This window comes from Venturia canescens, chromosome 2 (assembly GCF_019457755.1).
Source record: "Venturia canescens isolate UGA chromosome 2, ASM1945775v1, whole genome shotgun sequence".
NCBI lineage: Eukaryota > Metazoa > Arthropoda > Insecta > Hymenoptera > Ichneumonidae > Venturia > Venturia canescens.
In genome coordinates, this window is record NC_057422.1 from 3,641,969 (window position 1) to 3,657,632 (window position 15,664).

Consider the following 15,664-nt stretch of genomic DNA (forward strand, 5'->3'; position numbering starts at 1 on the left):
TTTTTTATCTGTTATTTGGCGGACCGTGTGGGAGTTCTGTGCCATGTACAAAAGCTGCACAATGATTGGTCGAAATTGTCGTCATCAGTGGTCGGATTGGTGAGTGAACGGGCTGCTGCCCCCTAGCAGTTAAACCGTTACATAGAACCGCGTACCGCGGTGAACTAGTGCACGGGTGTCTCGACTGTCTCGTGACGTTCGACGTTCTTAGAGAGCCACCGCTCGCAGACCTCGCAAGACGCATAATCAGTACGCGGCAACTCGCCAAAAAGTTTTCAACAAAACTGAAGCGATCGCGACAGTTTTCATCTCAACGATTAATGCGAATCCGGTGTTTATCAAACCTAGTGCGCTCGAAACAGAACGCTCTATTCAAAAAATCTCGTTAAACATTAGCTACGGAAAGTTATCGATCGAATAATCGTGTGGAACTAAGTTTTATTCAACTTCCATACGATCGAGAGGAATTTTCCACTGTATTCTCTACGTTCCAAGTGAAAGCTACACCGGTTACCATCGATTCAAGGAGGGTAAGTTCAATTCACGGTTTATCAACAAAATATCATGAGAAATCATGCTTCGGACACAAGTTCACATTTTAATAATGTTTAAATAATCGACGGTGCTTCAATGAGTAGCGTGTTATTTATGAGATTTTGTTCCTTTTCATTACATTGCTGACGTCACCTTCGTGTACCAGATATAACCCCGTTATACGAGATATTCGATATCTACTTCGCGGTTTCAGCAAGAATACGCGTGATACAATGTGCTAGAACAGTAATTTTTTTTTTGTTATCGCTACATTCTTATCACTTCGTGACAAGGCAACATTACGAAGCGTGTAACACAAAATTGCCAATAATGATTCAGAGAAAAAATTTATACCGGAAAAACTTATCATGGCATATGCTTCGGAACAAACACGCTTTGCTCGCCGGTCTTCTAAAGATAGAGTGCCACTTATCAGCATTTCGTTTTGAGAAAAATCGATGATTGTTTTATGTGTCTGTATATAGAGCGCATAATGTACATATACCAACGTACGTGTATGAAAAAACAATCAAACGCTTTTTTTTCTCGATTGTCGTAAAGTTTTAATGATGGAATAAATGAGTCGCATTTAAAACCTCTGTGTAACGATTGTACAAATAGAATCTACACATAAAACGTCAGGGAGATATATAGATCCAGCGAAATGCAAACGATGACGTAAGACCGTAACGCGAAAATCCCGTGACACACTGAAACGTTAGACATACGTTACGTAACCCATACGTTCCCATGTAAAAAAAGGAGCAGACTTTGATAAATAATAAACCACGGATTTTAAAGGAAGATTGAAAATAAATCATAGACTTCGCGACGTATAAAAATTGTCAAATTTGTTCCTCCGTTGCACGAGGTAAACAATCGAACATTCCGAAAAACTATCGTGACTATGACATTTCGTTATTATTGGCCGGCGGTTTTATCTGGAGCGATTACAGTGCTTACTAGTAAAAAGAGCTTGAAATATTGGGGAATGCGTTGCTCTTTGTATATCCAAAATTTGATTTTTAAAACTGTCATATATTCAAGTATACTACATTTGTTGTATTTATTAGTCACTAATAGAAATTGATTGTATTGGAGTATTTTAAAGCCATGTACTTTCAATTTTGCAACGGTCATGAATGTAGGGAAAAGTAAACGTTCGCTGAAGCCTCAAACGTTTTTTACTATAAAACTTTAATGGTAAAAAAAGTATATTCTCCGCAAGATCATCCCAATCAAGTGACAAGAAGCATCATTGTGGATGCTTTACCTCTTTTATGCTATTCGTCAGTATTTTATCAGATCAAGACTTACTCTTTCATTAGTGTGATAAGAAAAAAGATAACACAATCCTCTACACATCAGATAATAAGGAATTTCAGTTAAAATAATATTGTTTAATTGTTTTCTACTTGCGCTAACACATGAAATTATTCTCTTTTGTACACAGGCTTTCAAAATCCCTCCTATTAACAAGCGTTCAACGGCCAGCAACATTTCATTTGAGAAAGGAGGCGAATTTAACGTAAGTTACAGTATAATTTTCAAATTTGAACATACTTTTCAAGCTAAATGCACAAAGTGATATCAATCACTATTATTATCCTTGCGTCATGCATAGTAATCAATTGAATAGTCAGCGACCTATTCAAATCTCTTGGCTGTTATTGTTTCACTTGATTCTCCTCCATTTGAATGTATCATTTTTTCACCGCTACTTCGAACCAAAGACACGAAAAATGTACGTGCTGTGGTTTTTTTTAGCTGCTTCTCAATCAAGACACCAATCTATTGCAGAAAACAGAAAAATGCAACCCGAAGTTGAAGCTGTCCTCTGTTTCTCATGGCGTGAAATTGAGGCAGGCGGACTCGGCGGAGATCGTGCTGGACACGATACCTCTGCTGAGTCCGACCATGGAGCTGGATCTCCTAAAGGAAACATGGCCTACGATAGATTCGTTTGCCAATTTGAAGAATCAGAAGATATTAACGACCGACGAGGACAATTCAATACATTCAATTTGGGAGGAGAATTATCAGGATCTCAGTGGTTGGTGCATCGACCCATTCCAAGGACAATGCGCCTTTCCTATAGGTGAATTAGAAGAGAATAAATATTCCGGTGAGTGGCAGCAGACAAATAAACATCATTCGTTACATAAGCATTACATAAGCATATACATTGTTAATTCAGCACATTCTGTTCTTATTGCTCTTAATTGTAAACTCATTTTATCAAAGTATTCACAAGTCAGTCAAAAATCATAAGGTGCAATCGAAATTATTGCTTTTTAATTGAGTTAATGAACGTTCGGTCTCATTATTTTTTCAGGCGTGGAAAGCGAGGATAACGTTGTTTCGATAAAAAAGACAGGGGCAATTGGGAGGGTGGGATCAATGGAACTTCCCGGGGAGCAAGCAAATCTCAGCGATTCAAGCTTAAAAGTGGCGGAACTTCCGCTCATCGAGTCTGAAACAAGAAATAATCAAGTGGGGGGTGCACAAGCTGCTATTAAGACAGAAATACTCGACACCAGACCGATGGAAATAAATGATATATTGCTGCTGGATCCAATCGATTCCTCAATGAATCAGAGGACTGACGAATGGATTCAGTTTGGAAACGTCGATTTACCAGTCGTTTCGCCGATCAGTCTACACCATAAATCAATAAACCATAAACAGGGGAATAACGTTATCAGCGTCGAATATCCGAGTACGATTCTTACCGAGGTCGCTAAAAATGAAAAGGATAATTGGGAGACTATCAATACGTTTGACAACACCGAATCAGAAACTTTTGATCTTCTCTCATATCTTTGTGACGTAAGTTTATTTACGATTAGCTCTGATATCTTTTGAAAATTGAATTCTCGCGATTTAAATTCTTCGGTTAAAGTAAGCTCTAAATTCGAATAACCAAAGTCAAGTTGAGAAAAAATGACAATTTTTTATCAAGATTTCCCGTGATTGGAAAACAAACTCTGGCCACAGTGGCTCGTGCACTATTTTTATTAATCGAAATTTCAACAAGGTCGTCCCCCGTGACTAGAAAATTTTCTAAACCGAATTATCTAATCGAATCTCAAAAGCTACAGCATTTTTTGGCATCGCGATGTCCGAGAGCCCCTCTGAAACGGTCCCATGATGATAATTCATCGTACAATTGTTACGTAAAAGGCACAGACAAGAGTCGAATCTTTTTGCGAAGCAAGTAATCACGTAAGACTCGTCATATACAAGAATGTTGCGTTTAGAACGAGTCAGCTTCCAACTGCGTGAAGATTGAACAAGTTCTAATCACGAGATCTCTGCTAAATCTCGCAATTTCATCAGATTCCTAGAACCCACGAGCTTGTACGCGAATCATGCTCTGTTATATAAACGTAGCGACGGATAAATAAATATATAAGTGGCGTTACGTGAACTTCAATCATCCGCGGGGTGAATTGCGAACAATTTACAATTTGTGTGACGCTTCAATCCGAGATTACAGTAACATTTAATTGCTACATTGTACAGTGTAATCAGGATTTGTTATTCGAGGAGATAAATCTTCTGCAAATGTCTTTTTCTCAGATATAGAAACCATAAAATTGTTTTTCTTAGTAATGAAAAAATTTTACGAGTTTCTATTTCACACATATATTTTCTTTGTTTTTTTATAGGATAATATAGAATCACCAGATGGGAGTATCATTTCGCGAGATTCCGAACCAGCAACGATCGTATCGAATTCGTCGATCGCGGGTTCCGTTGATGGGACATCGTCGTCGACAACGACGACCACGAGAGATTCGCACAAAAGTCGAAAAAGTATTGGAGCCTCTCGGGAGGAATATGCCGAAGCGAAATCTTCGTCGTCAGCATCGATAGCCGCTATTTCCGCGGCTCTCGATAGCGTTGCAAAAATGTCCGAACGTTCTTCGCGTAACAGACAGAAACGGAATTCACGATCAATGCGAAGTGAATACGATGCTGAAGTTGAAAAACGGAGAGGTAAAAAACGTTGCCTCGACAGTGAGTCCGAGGATCGCATGTCGGGGGATGGCAGTTACAGGGAATCAAGAGAAAAAAATAACGAAGCTTCAAGAAAGTCTCGACAAAACAAGAAGGCTAAAGAAAACGAAATGATGATGAAAGCTAACGAACTCGAGAAGGACAACAGGATACTTAAAATGAAAGTTGACGAGCTCGATAAACTCGTCACTTCAATGAGAACAGCCATATTGAGATCGGCCATGAAAAAAACCTCGTAAACCGATCGACTTTTTACAATAATGAGAGTTGCAGCAGCGATTCGTTAATCACAAAAGGAGAACAATCATGAAAATAAACTTTAATGAACCACAGAACAAGTGCAAATAAGCTCGTTTAAATTTTCAATTTATATCGCTTCTACTTCACGCTGCTGCAAAGACGAGCGTTGTGCAAGCTCTTTTTTGTTCTGCAGAATACACGAAATCGCTAGTGAAAGATGTTTAAATAAATCTAAATTGACTAAGTGTTTCATTTGTTTAAAAATGATAAAACTCAAAAATTACCAGTTTTACTGGCTCTAATTCGTTTGCGTCTAAATTGAACATTTTACTAGATTTCTTGGGTTTACTAATATTTTTTATCCGCATCTAATTGCGGAGTGTGTTTCACTGCGGTGAAGAAAAAACGCATTTTATGGTTTTGTCGACGGTAATCAAGTGTATGCGTGCGGGTGGACGAGAGAGCAGGGAAAGAGAGAGAGAGAGAGAGAGGAATGTTAATATTTTTTCACCGTTATGGAAAATATTTCTGGATGTTTTATAATCTACGTGTGAATCGCGATAATTAAATATTCGCTTGTTAATACGGTGACGGACTTTTGTTTTTGTTTTTTTTTGTTATTCAACAAAGACATTGTTTCAAGTGCGCAACTTTTGATTTACTGCGACCACAGAAATGTTGTATTGAGAGAAAAAATGTCACGACAATGCGCTTGTCGTTATGCAGCTGCGACCGTCGGAAGAACGAGGAAAACCGTGACCTTCGGAAAAATATTTTATGTTCATTTTGTTAAACTGTCCATGCGAAAATAACTATCGATACGATCATTCTGTCTAAAATATCTACCTGGCAAAGTAGTGAATTATTTGTCTTGCGAGAAACTGCATATTTTCTTAGAATCATTTACGATGGAAAAAGAAAAAAGAACCAACGCATGTAAATTGATTTTTGTAAAGATACAATAAACACAATATCGGAAAAATTACTCTATTTTTTCTGTGCCATGGATCCTGATATTTTTTAAACGAGTCGCTTGCAGCGCTTACGAAATCAATAAATGTTTATTTGCCACAGAAAATTTTGGTGACACAAAACGATAAGTGTAAAAAAATCAGCTGCAAGAATGGGGGTGGATAACTGAACGGTAGATGAATTTTTCTCAACACACGTCTTCCACGATGAAAAGACAACAATCGCTCCTTTTCGTAATCGATTAAAACCGTGTTGAATTAATGAATTTCCAAATCTCTCAGGTTTTCGTATTGGCGACTAATAACGCAAAAAGTAGTTTTAAGAAATCCCGATGCTTTTACACCGAGCGTGGAGCAGGCTCGACACGCGCACAAGTCACCGCTCACCGCTACATGTTTATTAAAATACAATGTTCATCCGGTGATCTCAACAGTTTGGGAAGCACCAGCAAAATAGGACAAAAATCGATGCCGTATACGTGTAATTTATCAATTAACAATATCGAAAATTACCGGATTTCTATTGCCTGTGATTCAATTTTTCAAATCTGTATAGTTGTTGGTTTTTTATTATTCTTCAATTATTGATTACCTCGCGATGCGACAAAAGAATAAACTCATGAAGTTGGAAAAAGTTGCAACGCTACATGTTTTTCCCGTAGTATGAAAGTTCCGACTCGTAAATCAAAACGCACCGGTTTATCAAAATCTTGAGTTTTGTGTGAAGTGTAACAGTTCGTACAAATGATATATCCACTTTCTGAATCAAATAGAAAAATTGACATGACAGCAAGCGGCAGCTGGCAGAAATGTCACATTTCAGTCAATTCAGGTTAGCGCAATTTTGACGAAATGATTTTTTTCCGGACACCAAATGTAATTTTTTATCGAATTTCGATCAAGAACAACTTACACGCTCACGATTTTATGACACGTAGCAAATAAAAAACCATCTTTGCTGTCATTTTCGTAAGCAGGAGTCGAGCAAAATACGAAGGATTTCCGCGATGCCAACTCGAACGAAGACAGCGTGGAAAAAACCGCGGATGTGACCTCTCTTGATTACAATATTACGACAATGTCGATATGCGATCGTGATAAGTTTGGCGACTGGAAAATAATAGGCACTGATTCTAAATGGGACACGGGAGCGTCAAAAAATAACGAGCACACTGCGACGAGTTTTTTGTCGACAGAGAGCATAACCGAGTGGAAATGTAAAAATTTGTACTGCATATCCGCCCGGGATTGCGGACTGCCGAACAGTTGGAACGCTGATCGCACCGTGGCGCTAGCCAACGGTATGAATGCGAAGAAAATTTAAAACTATTATTTCAACCGAAAATCTTTGACAACGCTATTCGGGTCTACTAAAAATCTTGAGACTCAATATTTCATCATAAAGTCTTCTTTTTCAAATTCACCCATTTTATTGCACATAACAATACGAATACTAGTGTTTTTGATGCTTCTTAACGGCGTTACGATGTTTGTTTCGTTTTCTTATACGGATAACGCACCACACAGATTTTCTTCAAGATCAACCAAGTGACATTGAAGAAGAAAGTTATCAACCAAGTGACATTGAAGAAGGAAGTTATTTTAACAAATTCCGTGAATATTTGGCGCGTTATCAAGAATTTCATGGCATTCCTCGCACCGAATACACTTTTCCGGCGTTGATTAAGGTCATGGGACAAGCGACTGGACGATCATTGCTCGCTTTACTCTATGTTGTTCTGAATGTAACGCCGATAATACTGGTATATGTTTATCATTGACGCGTCAACTTTTTTCTTTTATCGACGAAAAAAATGTAAAAAAATTGAGAGGTTTTTTCTCCAGTGGTTTTAGAAAAATTGCGGAAAATTACCTTGTTGTCTCCCAGATCCGAAAGTCGAAAATGAACAAATGTTGACTTCGTAGGCGGAGGGTCGATCAACCCAAAACCAGGGGTGACGTAAATCAAGGATCGGTCGACCTTCCGCGCGGACGGTTTTCACTGCTCACGTGCTTTTCGCTCAAAAGTCGATTGACTCTGTTCAGAAGGTTCATTATCGCGGATATGCTTCTCATATCAGGAATTTTTCACCCACTGAGCGATGCTTTGACTTCTTTTATGTCGCGGAGAGCTGCTCGTATATGAGGAAAGCCTCAACAGAGTGCGTTATGCTGTGGTTGCTTCCGGTTGAAAGCTTTCAACCGGAAGTGACGTCAACACTCCAGCACCGAGCCAAACACGGATCGGAAATTCGTGCAACTTCGACTCTCGTCGGAAGTCGAAGTCGAAGGAATAATCGTTGGGATAGTTCCAGTTTACCAAGCATGTTAACATTTGTTCCGTTTTTTTTTCAGATATTATTACACATTCTGCGGTTTATACTGGACAAAACGATAAGTATACAGAATACAAATGATTCCCGTCAAATGCTGGTGAAGTACGCGATTCTCGGTGTCCAATTACTTTGTATTTATGTGTTTCTCGTGTTCATCTTTGGTTGCATAGTTATTCCAATAGTACACATGACTATTGGGGTAATCGTGAAAATAATTTTGTACACTTAAAAATTGTTGTCGGATATATTTATATATATGAGTGTATTTTTTTATTCTATATAATCATTAATCGTTCCATCATTCAATGTCACAGAAAAGTCATGAATATACGATATTAAACCTTTTTACGAAAAAATGTGCAAACTTCGTAATAGTGTATTGATTTCTTAATTTTTATTAGTTTCAAAAATAATAACATTTTTAAAAAGTCCATGTACGAGTTCAAATAAATATGTTTTTGTTCACGAAACTTGTTTATCTTGAATTTGCAGAAAGTAAATGTTTTTAAAATGATTGATTCTTGAATTTTTTATAAGACAAAGTAGAAAAAGTGTTCCGACTTGTTCGTAACCTTGAATTGTTACTTCGAAGAGAATTTTTTGCATTATTTTCATGGAGCTTGATTCTTGGATGCAGTTTCTTTAGTCAAAAATAAATAAAATATAAAATGCAATCGGGTGGTTATTTTATTTGAATAATTTTGACGATATCTAAAAAAAAAACAGATTTTCCAAATCCGTTGTACAAATAAAAATGAAAATAAAACTCATGGCACATGTGAAGCAGCTCGAAAAGTCAAAATGATTTCAAAAAGTTTTAACTCTGAAAAACTTTTCGACCAACTCGTTGCGAAGCCACAATAATCAAATGTTTCGCTGCATTACATACAAAGTCTTATGAAACCACACGCTTACCAAATAAGATCGATTGAATTTGGATGCAGCAATAATCAAATGTGATTGTCGATCGATTTTAACTATTGCGGAGCAAGAGTTAAACGTTGTTGAGCAAGAAGAGAGGAAAAAGTTGCAAATTATTTTTTCACCCAAAATATACCTGCTTTTGCAGTGAATACTTTTGTTACAGGAAAAAATTATCTGTCATGGTCTGCGATTCCATCGACGAATGCTGAACAATTAGCGTTGTTATTGCTGCTGAAATATATGCTTGATAATACGATGGTTCAAAAGGAAAAAAACTTTGAAAAATTCATTGTTTAGTAGATGTTCGTAGTGAGTACTGTGACGACGAAGAAAACGAGGATGCTCGATAAATGGATAGAGCTCGCTGCACCCCAACCGCACTCAATGTCAGACTTGAGAGCTTTTGCCAGCGACATGTTATTCTTGTTCAGACAGAAAGTCTCTCGCAAATCATCGTCCCAGCCGTTATCCCAACAACTGTATTCTCCTCCTTCATCGCGCTCGTAATTGTTGTAAAAACCGTACGTCGTACATCGATCCTCCTGATATTGTCGATGCTTTCGTTGCCAAACCTCGATCCACCTTGAATACGAAAAATTGGTCGTCAAGTTCCTTTTCTTATTCGATTAGGCAAAACGGTAATCGAGAATGGAGTAAATTCTTCATTTCCTTTTGCAGTTTTATTTGCACTCACCCCATGTCACAGTCACAAGTCACGTAACTTCCAACCATTCTGAGCCGGAGTAAAAATCTTTTGTCCGGCATTCCTGGCTTGTGACCTGAAGAAGGATTCTGCAGAGTTTTTAAGTCGTTGTTATGCAAATCGACCGTGACGTTCCTAACCCAATTAGCGTGGTCGAAAATCTCTCTTGGTACGGTCGCTACGCTTGTATTGTGAAGGGCGAAGTGAAGATGTGGATTCCGCATGCCCTGAAAAGTGAGCCAAAAGAAATGAGATCTTGGAATGAATTGAAACTGCATTTATTTCACAGCGTTGAGAGTCAAACTATATTTGAAGGAAAATTATTGATTCTCACCCGCAGAATATCTTTGTCTAGCGAACGAAGATTTCTTCCACTCAAAGTGAAGTTGTAAAGCTTCGCAGGGAACTTTCCCTTCATTTCCTTTTCCAAATTGGTTTCATTGTCGACCTGTGAAGCATTTTTATCTTGTAAACTCTAAATGTGCCAAAACTTTTCGAATTCGATAAAATATTACACTTACGTCAATGTAAAGATTCTTTAAACCGTGATTGTACTCCAAAATATTAGGCAAATTGAAATTTTTAACCCCGGTGTAAGCAGTCACGAGGAGCGTTTTGAGCTTCGAAGCTTTACAAAGAGCACCAGCCTAAAAATCCCAAAAAAATAAATCTGACTGTCTGATTTATCTAACAATAATCTTGCATCAGAATTTCTAGTTTTAAATAATGCCAAGAGACTTGAAGATGCAATACCTCGAAGGTGGATAACGAGAGTCTTCGGATATCGAGTTCTTCAAGACTATCGGCCAAGCCAAGGAAACTCGTGTTGGTGATGGCTGTGATTGGATTATAACCAATATCGAAAGTTTTTAATTCAGGAAGCGTGTGAGTAATGAGCGGGACAACAGTTAAATCGTTGTGGCTAAGATCGAGATGATGGAGAGTGCTCAAATTCGAGGCCATTTCAGCGGGTATCGATGCCAATTCGTTGTGGGCGAGGTACAACGTTCTCAAATACCGGAACGGCAATTCAGGCACCTGAAAGGTTGAACGTTTTTTTATTCGAACAATGATGAAACTCCGTAAGAAGAAATAATTCAAGTACTAACGCTTAGAAGCGAAATATTGCTGAGTCCCAAAAACAGTAGAGAATCTTCTAATCCGTTGAAAGTTCTGCCTCGCGATTCCAGGATCAATTGTTTGTTATGACTGAGATCGAGGTGATTCAAATGATCGAGTTCCGAAAATATCGCATCGTCGAGTCTCACGAGACGATTGTAAGAAAGATCGAGCCACGAAAGACTCTGGAAAGAAATTCATTCGTCGTGACGAATTTTTTCTTTTTTAACTGACACACCAATCGGATCGAACATTGCGACTCACGTGGAGCTTGGAAATGGCATCTGTGTTGTGAATGCCGGACAACAAATTCCAAGACATGTCGAGTGTCGATAGCCAACCTGCAGCAGCAGGCGACATGGCTTTTGCAGGCAAGCGCATAAATTGGTTGTGCGACAAATCGAGACTTTCGATTGTCGCCTCGGTGAACAAATTGTCTGGTAAAGTTCGCAGTTTGTTCCAGGACAAATCGAGGATTCGAAGTTTTTTCAGAGGCCTCAGGACTTCCGCTGGAATGTCCATTATATTGTTGTGCGAGAGCAACAGGACTTGAAGATTTTTCGTGTTTCGAAAACAATCGAAATCGATCTCGACGAGATCGTTGTAACGGAAATCGAGCCACTGCAAATGTGGCATGTTTCCAAATACTCCCTGAGTTACATTCGCTATTTCGTTATGAGCAAGATACAGATGCGTTAAGGAATACTCCACTGGCCGGAAATAATACCTCATTATGTCGCTGATGTTGTTGTGACTCATGTCCAATACTTTGATGTTTGACTGTAGATTACCACCAACTGAAATACAGTTAAATTCTTCAGTAATTCGCTCCAAGAGCTCGTTCGTTTCAAATAATCGCTCTAATTTTTCTAAATCCCACGACGATGAATGAATATTTTAAAAAATTACACTCACTGCTAGTCGCAGGTGTCATAGTTGTGCTGTTGATCCACAGTTTCGGTATGCTGTTGTGGCTTACATTCACCTTGAACGAGGCCAAAGTGCCGACTTGATCGAACGAAGCGAAATCGAATTCTTCGAGTTCGTTGTAAGCCAAATCCAGAAACTCAAGATCTGGAAGATTCTGAAAGTATGAAAGTTCAAAAGCAGGGTAAAATCGATGAACCGCGAGTAGAATAACGATTGAATTGATACCGATGACAGTTGAAATTTGTTTTTTGTTTTGCTACTTTTATTTTCGAATTATATCGTTCAATTATTTTTCGATTTCTAACCCACCTGGAAAGCCTCATCAGTAATGTCCCTAATTTTGTTGCCTCGTAAATTGATGTACTTCAACCGGTTCATATTCATGAAAGCGCGTCTTTCGATTCTATCGATCCTATTGTCCTCGAGGTTGATGCTCGTCAGAGAAGTCAGATCGACGAATGTGTGAGTTAGTATGTTGCCAAGATGATTGAAAGCCATGTTCACATCCTCCAGGGTCGAATGGATGTCTCCCTGTATTTGAAATGATTTTTTCCATCAATATTTCACTCGGATCATAAAATTCCGTAAGAAAGCAAAGGGGACCTGAAATGTTCCTTTGCGGATCTCCTGAATTTCGTTATCCTGTAACTCCAGACGCTTGATACGTTTCAAAAAGTGGAATGATGTGTCTGGCATTGTCTTTATTTTGTTATTACTCAAATCGAGATGCTGAAGATTCGTCAACGACTTGAATGACTTGCTGGGCAATTCGCTCGTCGATGTGGCCAACCCATTCGACATTCGAAGTGTCAGAAGAGAATGTCCAACCTGAAAAAATGCAAATTTTTTGTGAAAATCATTTTTAAACGATTGTCTTCAGCTTTCACTAATTTTTGTTTTCTTTTTTTTAACAAACCTCCGAAAATGCATCTTCGTCGATCGTAGTTATCGAATTTTCCGAAAAGTCCAACAGCTTTATCCCCCGAACGTGCATAAAAGCGTGACTTTTGATGGTGTTGAGATTGCTCTGAACAATGTGGAGCTCTTTGACGTCTATTCCAAACTCGAGGAAATTGTCCGGTGAAAGCGTCGACTCCGGCATTCGTGACATTGAAAGAAAACGTAAATTCCTCATTTGCCTCAAATCTTGAAGCGAAATGATACCATTTTTCTTGCCACTCAAGTCGAGATTGTACAGAGAGTACTGGAAACCGGTGAATATTTCGGCTGAAAGTATAAAAGTTTGTTTTTCGCGTTACAGTAAAATGAAAAAACAGGCTCAAATGCTTCAATTGGCTCGAGTCGATTGCTACAAATTATTGGAAGCATTTATCGATTTTGTTCTCTATGAGGAACATCGATGGCTCGAAAATTCGATGAAAACTGAGCTTATTTCGTGAGACTTTGAAAGAAAAATTCATCAAACCTGGTGCAAAGCTGTCGATACGATTTTCCCGAAAGATCAAAGTCCTCAAAAAGTCAAACTCTTGGAACAAATGATTGGGCAAACTGGTGATATTGTTTCCAGAAAGATCGAGTAATTCGAGCGAGGACTCCAATCCCGATAGGTCCGGAGAGCTGATTTCAGACAAATCACAATCTGTGAAGTACAATTCGCGAATTCTCGAATCCCGGAACGTTCCATCCTAAAAATAAAATGTTCATAAATATTTTCTTCGATGCAACGAGTCTTTGGCAATAGTTTTTTAAAAACGTACCTCAACGATTGTCAAAGGATTGCCGTTCAAATAAGTTTTATTGACTTTATAAAAATGCTGAAACGACCCCGGCAAGAGTCGATCGATGTGATTGTAATCGAGCCGCAAAATATCCAACGAGATTTGAAGGCCTCGAATTTCCGCTTCCATTTGAGGATGAATGACTTTAGCTATCCTGTTGTAACTAAGGTCGAGAACTTTCATACGCTTGAGCGAAGATATTTGAGAATATGGAATCGCCGTCAGCTGGTTATCGTTTAAATACAGATGCGTCAAATGTGCCATTCCATCTCGAAATACCGATGGATCGATTTCTTTGATGCTGTTCTCACGAAGATCAAGATACTCGAGATAGATGAGCCCGGCGAATGCGTCCGCCGGAAGTTTATCAAGTGCATTCTTTCCTATCCTCAAAGTTTGTAGGGAATTTTCCAGCCCGCGCCAACTGTCGGACGCTACGTGCGATATCTGATTTCCTGTAATCATTTTTCAAATGTTCATTTTCATTTTTCTACGATACAAATTTCGTGGTTTAAATTTACCAAGAATTCGAAGGATTGTCTTTCTTTAACTGCTCAAGGTTTAGCGCATCGTTTCATTTTGCGAATCAATCATTCGAACAAATACAACGTTGAAATTATTGTTTGTATAAAAAAAAAAACGAAAACAAAGATTTACCAGTTAAATCGAGGAGTCTCAATTTTTGTAGGTGCCTAAAGGACTTGCTCGGCACCCTCGTAAGTCGATTGTATGGTAATTCAAGCTCCCACAATGATCTTTCAAGCCCTAGGAAAGCTTCGTCCGGTATATCCGATATCGGATTATGTTTGATCTGTAGCTTGTAAAGACCTGAAACATGCGCGACCCTTATACGTCTCGTAACAGAGTCAGACCATTTATCTTCGATGGTTAAATTTGAGAATAGAACGGACAGTAAGTTGTTAAGGAAAAATCAAATAGAACAAAGCAAAATTGAATTTATTTGATTCCATACTTTCATAGTGTATGTAAGAAAAAATCGAAAAATTGTGTTTTTTAAAATAACAAAATGAATGATACCACACAAAATATTTTCGGATGAATCTAGATTCTTAAAATAGAATTATTACAAAAACGTTTTCAGGGAACTCTCAGGCAAAATGAGTGAAAAAATCGTACCTGTATTGATGAGAAATTGAGGCTGCAAATGCCGGAGTCCGTTGTTCTCCAATTGCAGCATAAACACTTTGGAAGAGTTGATGGGCTGTGGAATCCTAGGCATCGGTACATTATCACAGGCAACGATTCCAAGGTCCGGTATCGCTTTGGAGCAGGTACACAAGGGATTGAAGAAACAGGGTGGATACTGAACGGGTAGTTCGTGCATCCTGACCATCGAAGTCCAAAACATGAGGATGAGCGTCAGGATCATCATGGCGTAGCCCATTTTTACGAACGTCAAGAGATTCTGGAAGTATTGTGATTTCGTTGAAACAAAAAAGGGGGAAGAGAGTCACTGCAGGGGTTGTAAAACGATTTTAAAAAACTTGTTCCCGTTACGGATGTTTTCATAGAGTTGAAATGTTTCGATTTTTAAGATTAGAATTTCATTGTGCTCGATTCGATTCGGTTACCATTTGATCGGTTATTTGGGGCTCGCAATGACCCGTTGAGTAGAAGCTCGGTCAGCCGACTGAGCCTGACATCAGAAACGTCACCGTACACAACATCGAAACGGTTCGTTCTTTCGGATTTCTTTCGTGGGCGTGACTAATGGCAAAGGTATAAAATATAGGGCTTCGCGGGAGCACCTGACAGTTCGGGTGCTTCTCTTTACCCGATTATACGCCGGTGGATATTTCATTAGGCTCACAGGTGAAAATAGCACTTTGAGGAAACGCGAAAGAATGAGAAAAAACAAAGAAGAGTGAAAATTAAGGAAACGAAACAAAACTGCGACAAACGTTCGATTAGTCGAGTTTAGAGAAGGCGTTGGTACTTTTTCTGCGTCTCGGAGGGATGGACCCGTGAAACGGGACGACGAGAACTTCCTCATTTTTCGGTTGCTTCGAATTTCTTCGGTTCCTCGGCCCAGTTATCCAGACTCAGAAGAAGAAACAAACATTCCAAATGAGCTGTGTTCGCCTCCGTTTACTTAAAAGCTCGTAATTGCAATGGATTCGTTTG

The 15,664-nt window shown here is 38.8% G+C and overlaps 3 protein-coding genes across 4 annotated transcripts; 2 read left to right on the forward strand and 1 right to left on the reverse strand.

Annotated features, from left to right (window-relative positions):
• The first annotated feature begins 389 nt into the window (after positions 1–389).
• LOC122406398 (uncharacterized) lies at positions 390–5,779 on the forward strand. 2 transcript variants are annotated; one of them, XM_043411823.1, is made up of 5 exons: positions 390–530; positions 1,988–2,062; positions 2,302–2,659; positions 2,870–3,363; positions 4,206–5,779. In XM_043411823.1, exons 3-5 carry the CDS (start codon positions 2,452–2,454, stop codon positions 4,794–4,796), a joined length of 1,293 nt encoding a protein of 430 aa, XP_043267758.1. In that variant the 5' UTR covers positions 390–530; positions 1,988–2,062; positions 2,302–2,451; the 3' UTR covers positions 4,797–5,779. The 2 variants fall into 2 exon arrangements, with proteins under 2 accessions (XP_043267758.1, XP_043267759.1); XM_043411824.1 differs by having other exon boundaries at positions 2,335–2,659.
• Positions 5,780–7,240: 1,461 nt separating this feature from the next.
• Positions 7,241–9,047, forward strand: LOC122407196 (uncharacterized; the record flags this gene model as incomplete). The annotated part of the gene is made up of 2 exons (XM_043413243.1): positions 7,241–7,531; positions 8,124–9,047. Coding segments are annotated over 2 exons (501 nt in total), but the record flags the coding sequence as incomplete, so codon positions are not given.
• chp (chaoptin) lies at positions 8,477–15,548 on the reverse strand. Its single transcript, XM_043410833.1, has 16 exons — positions 15,477–15,548; positions 14,657–14,945; positions 14,177–14,347; positions 13,499–13,974; positions 13,207–13,426; positions 12,697–13,007; positions 12,384–12,608; positions 12,090–12,311; positions 11,766–11,934; positions 11,115–11,647; positions 10,841–11,035; positions 10,485–10,769; positions 10,253–10,378; positions 10,066–10,179; positions 9,723–9,958; positions 8,477–9,610 (listed from the first exon to the last, which is right to left on the reverse strand). The coding sequence occupies exons 1-16, from the start codon at positions 15,531–15,533 to the stop codon at positions 9,322–9,324; spliced, it is 3,918 nt and encodes a 1,305-aa protein (XP_043266768.1). The 5' UTR covers positions 15,534–15,548; the 3' UTR covers positions 8,477–9,321.
• Between the last annotated feature and the right edge of the window lie 116 nt (positions 15,549–15,664).

Excerpts from the sequence above, each read along its gene's own strand:
- LOC122406398 (XM_043411823.1), top strand. The coding sequence starts at position 2,452 with ATGGAGCTGGATCTCCTAAAGGAAACATGGCCTACGATAGATTCGTTT. Across the intron at positions 2,660-2,869 it reads AGAAGAGAATAAATATTCCG|GCGTGGAAAGCGAGGATAAC; the intron begins GTGAGTGGCAGC and ends TTATTTTTTCAG. Across the intron at positions 3,364-4,205 it reads TTCTCTCATATCTTTGTGAC|GATAATATAGAATCACCAGA; the intron begins GTAAGTTTATTT and ends GTTTTTTTATAG.
- chp (XM_043410833.1), bottom strand. The coding sequence starts at position 15,533 with ATGAGGAAGTTCTCGTCGTCCCGTTTCACGGGTCCATCCCTCCGAGAC. Across the intron at positions 14,348-14,656 it reads TCAATTTCTCATCAATACAG|GTCTTTACAAGCTACAGATC; the intron begins GTACGATTTTTT and ends CGCATGTTTCAG. Across the intron at positions 11,036-11,114 it reads ATGCCATTTCCAAGCTCCAC|AGTCTTTCGTGGCTCGATCT; the intron begins GTGAGTCGCAAT and ends ATTTCTTTCCAG.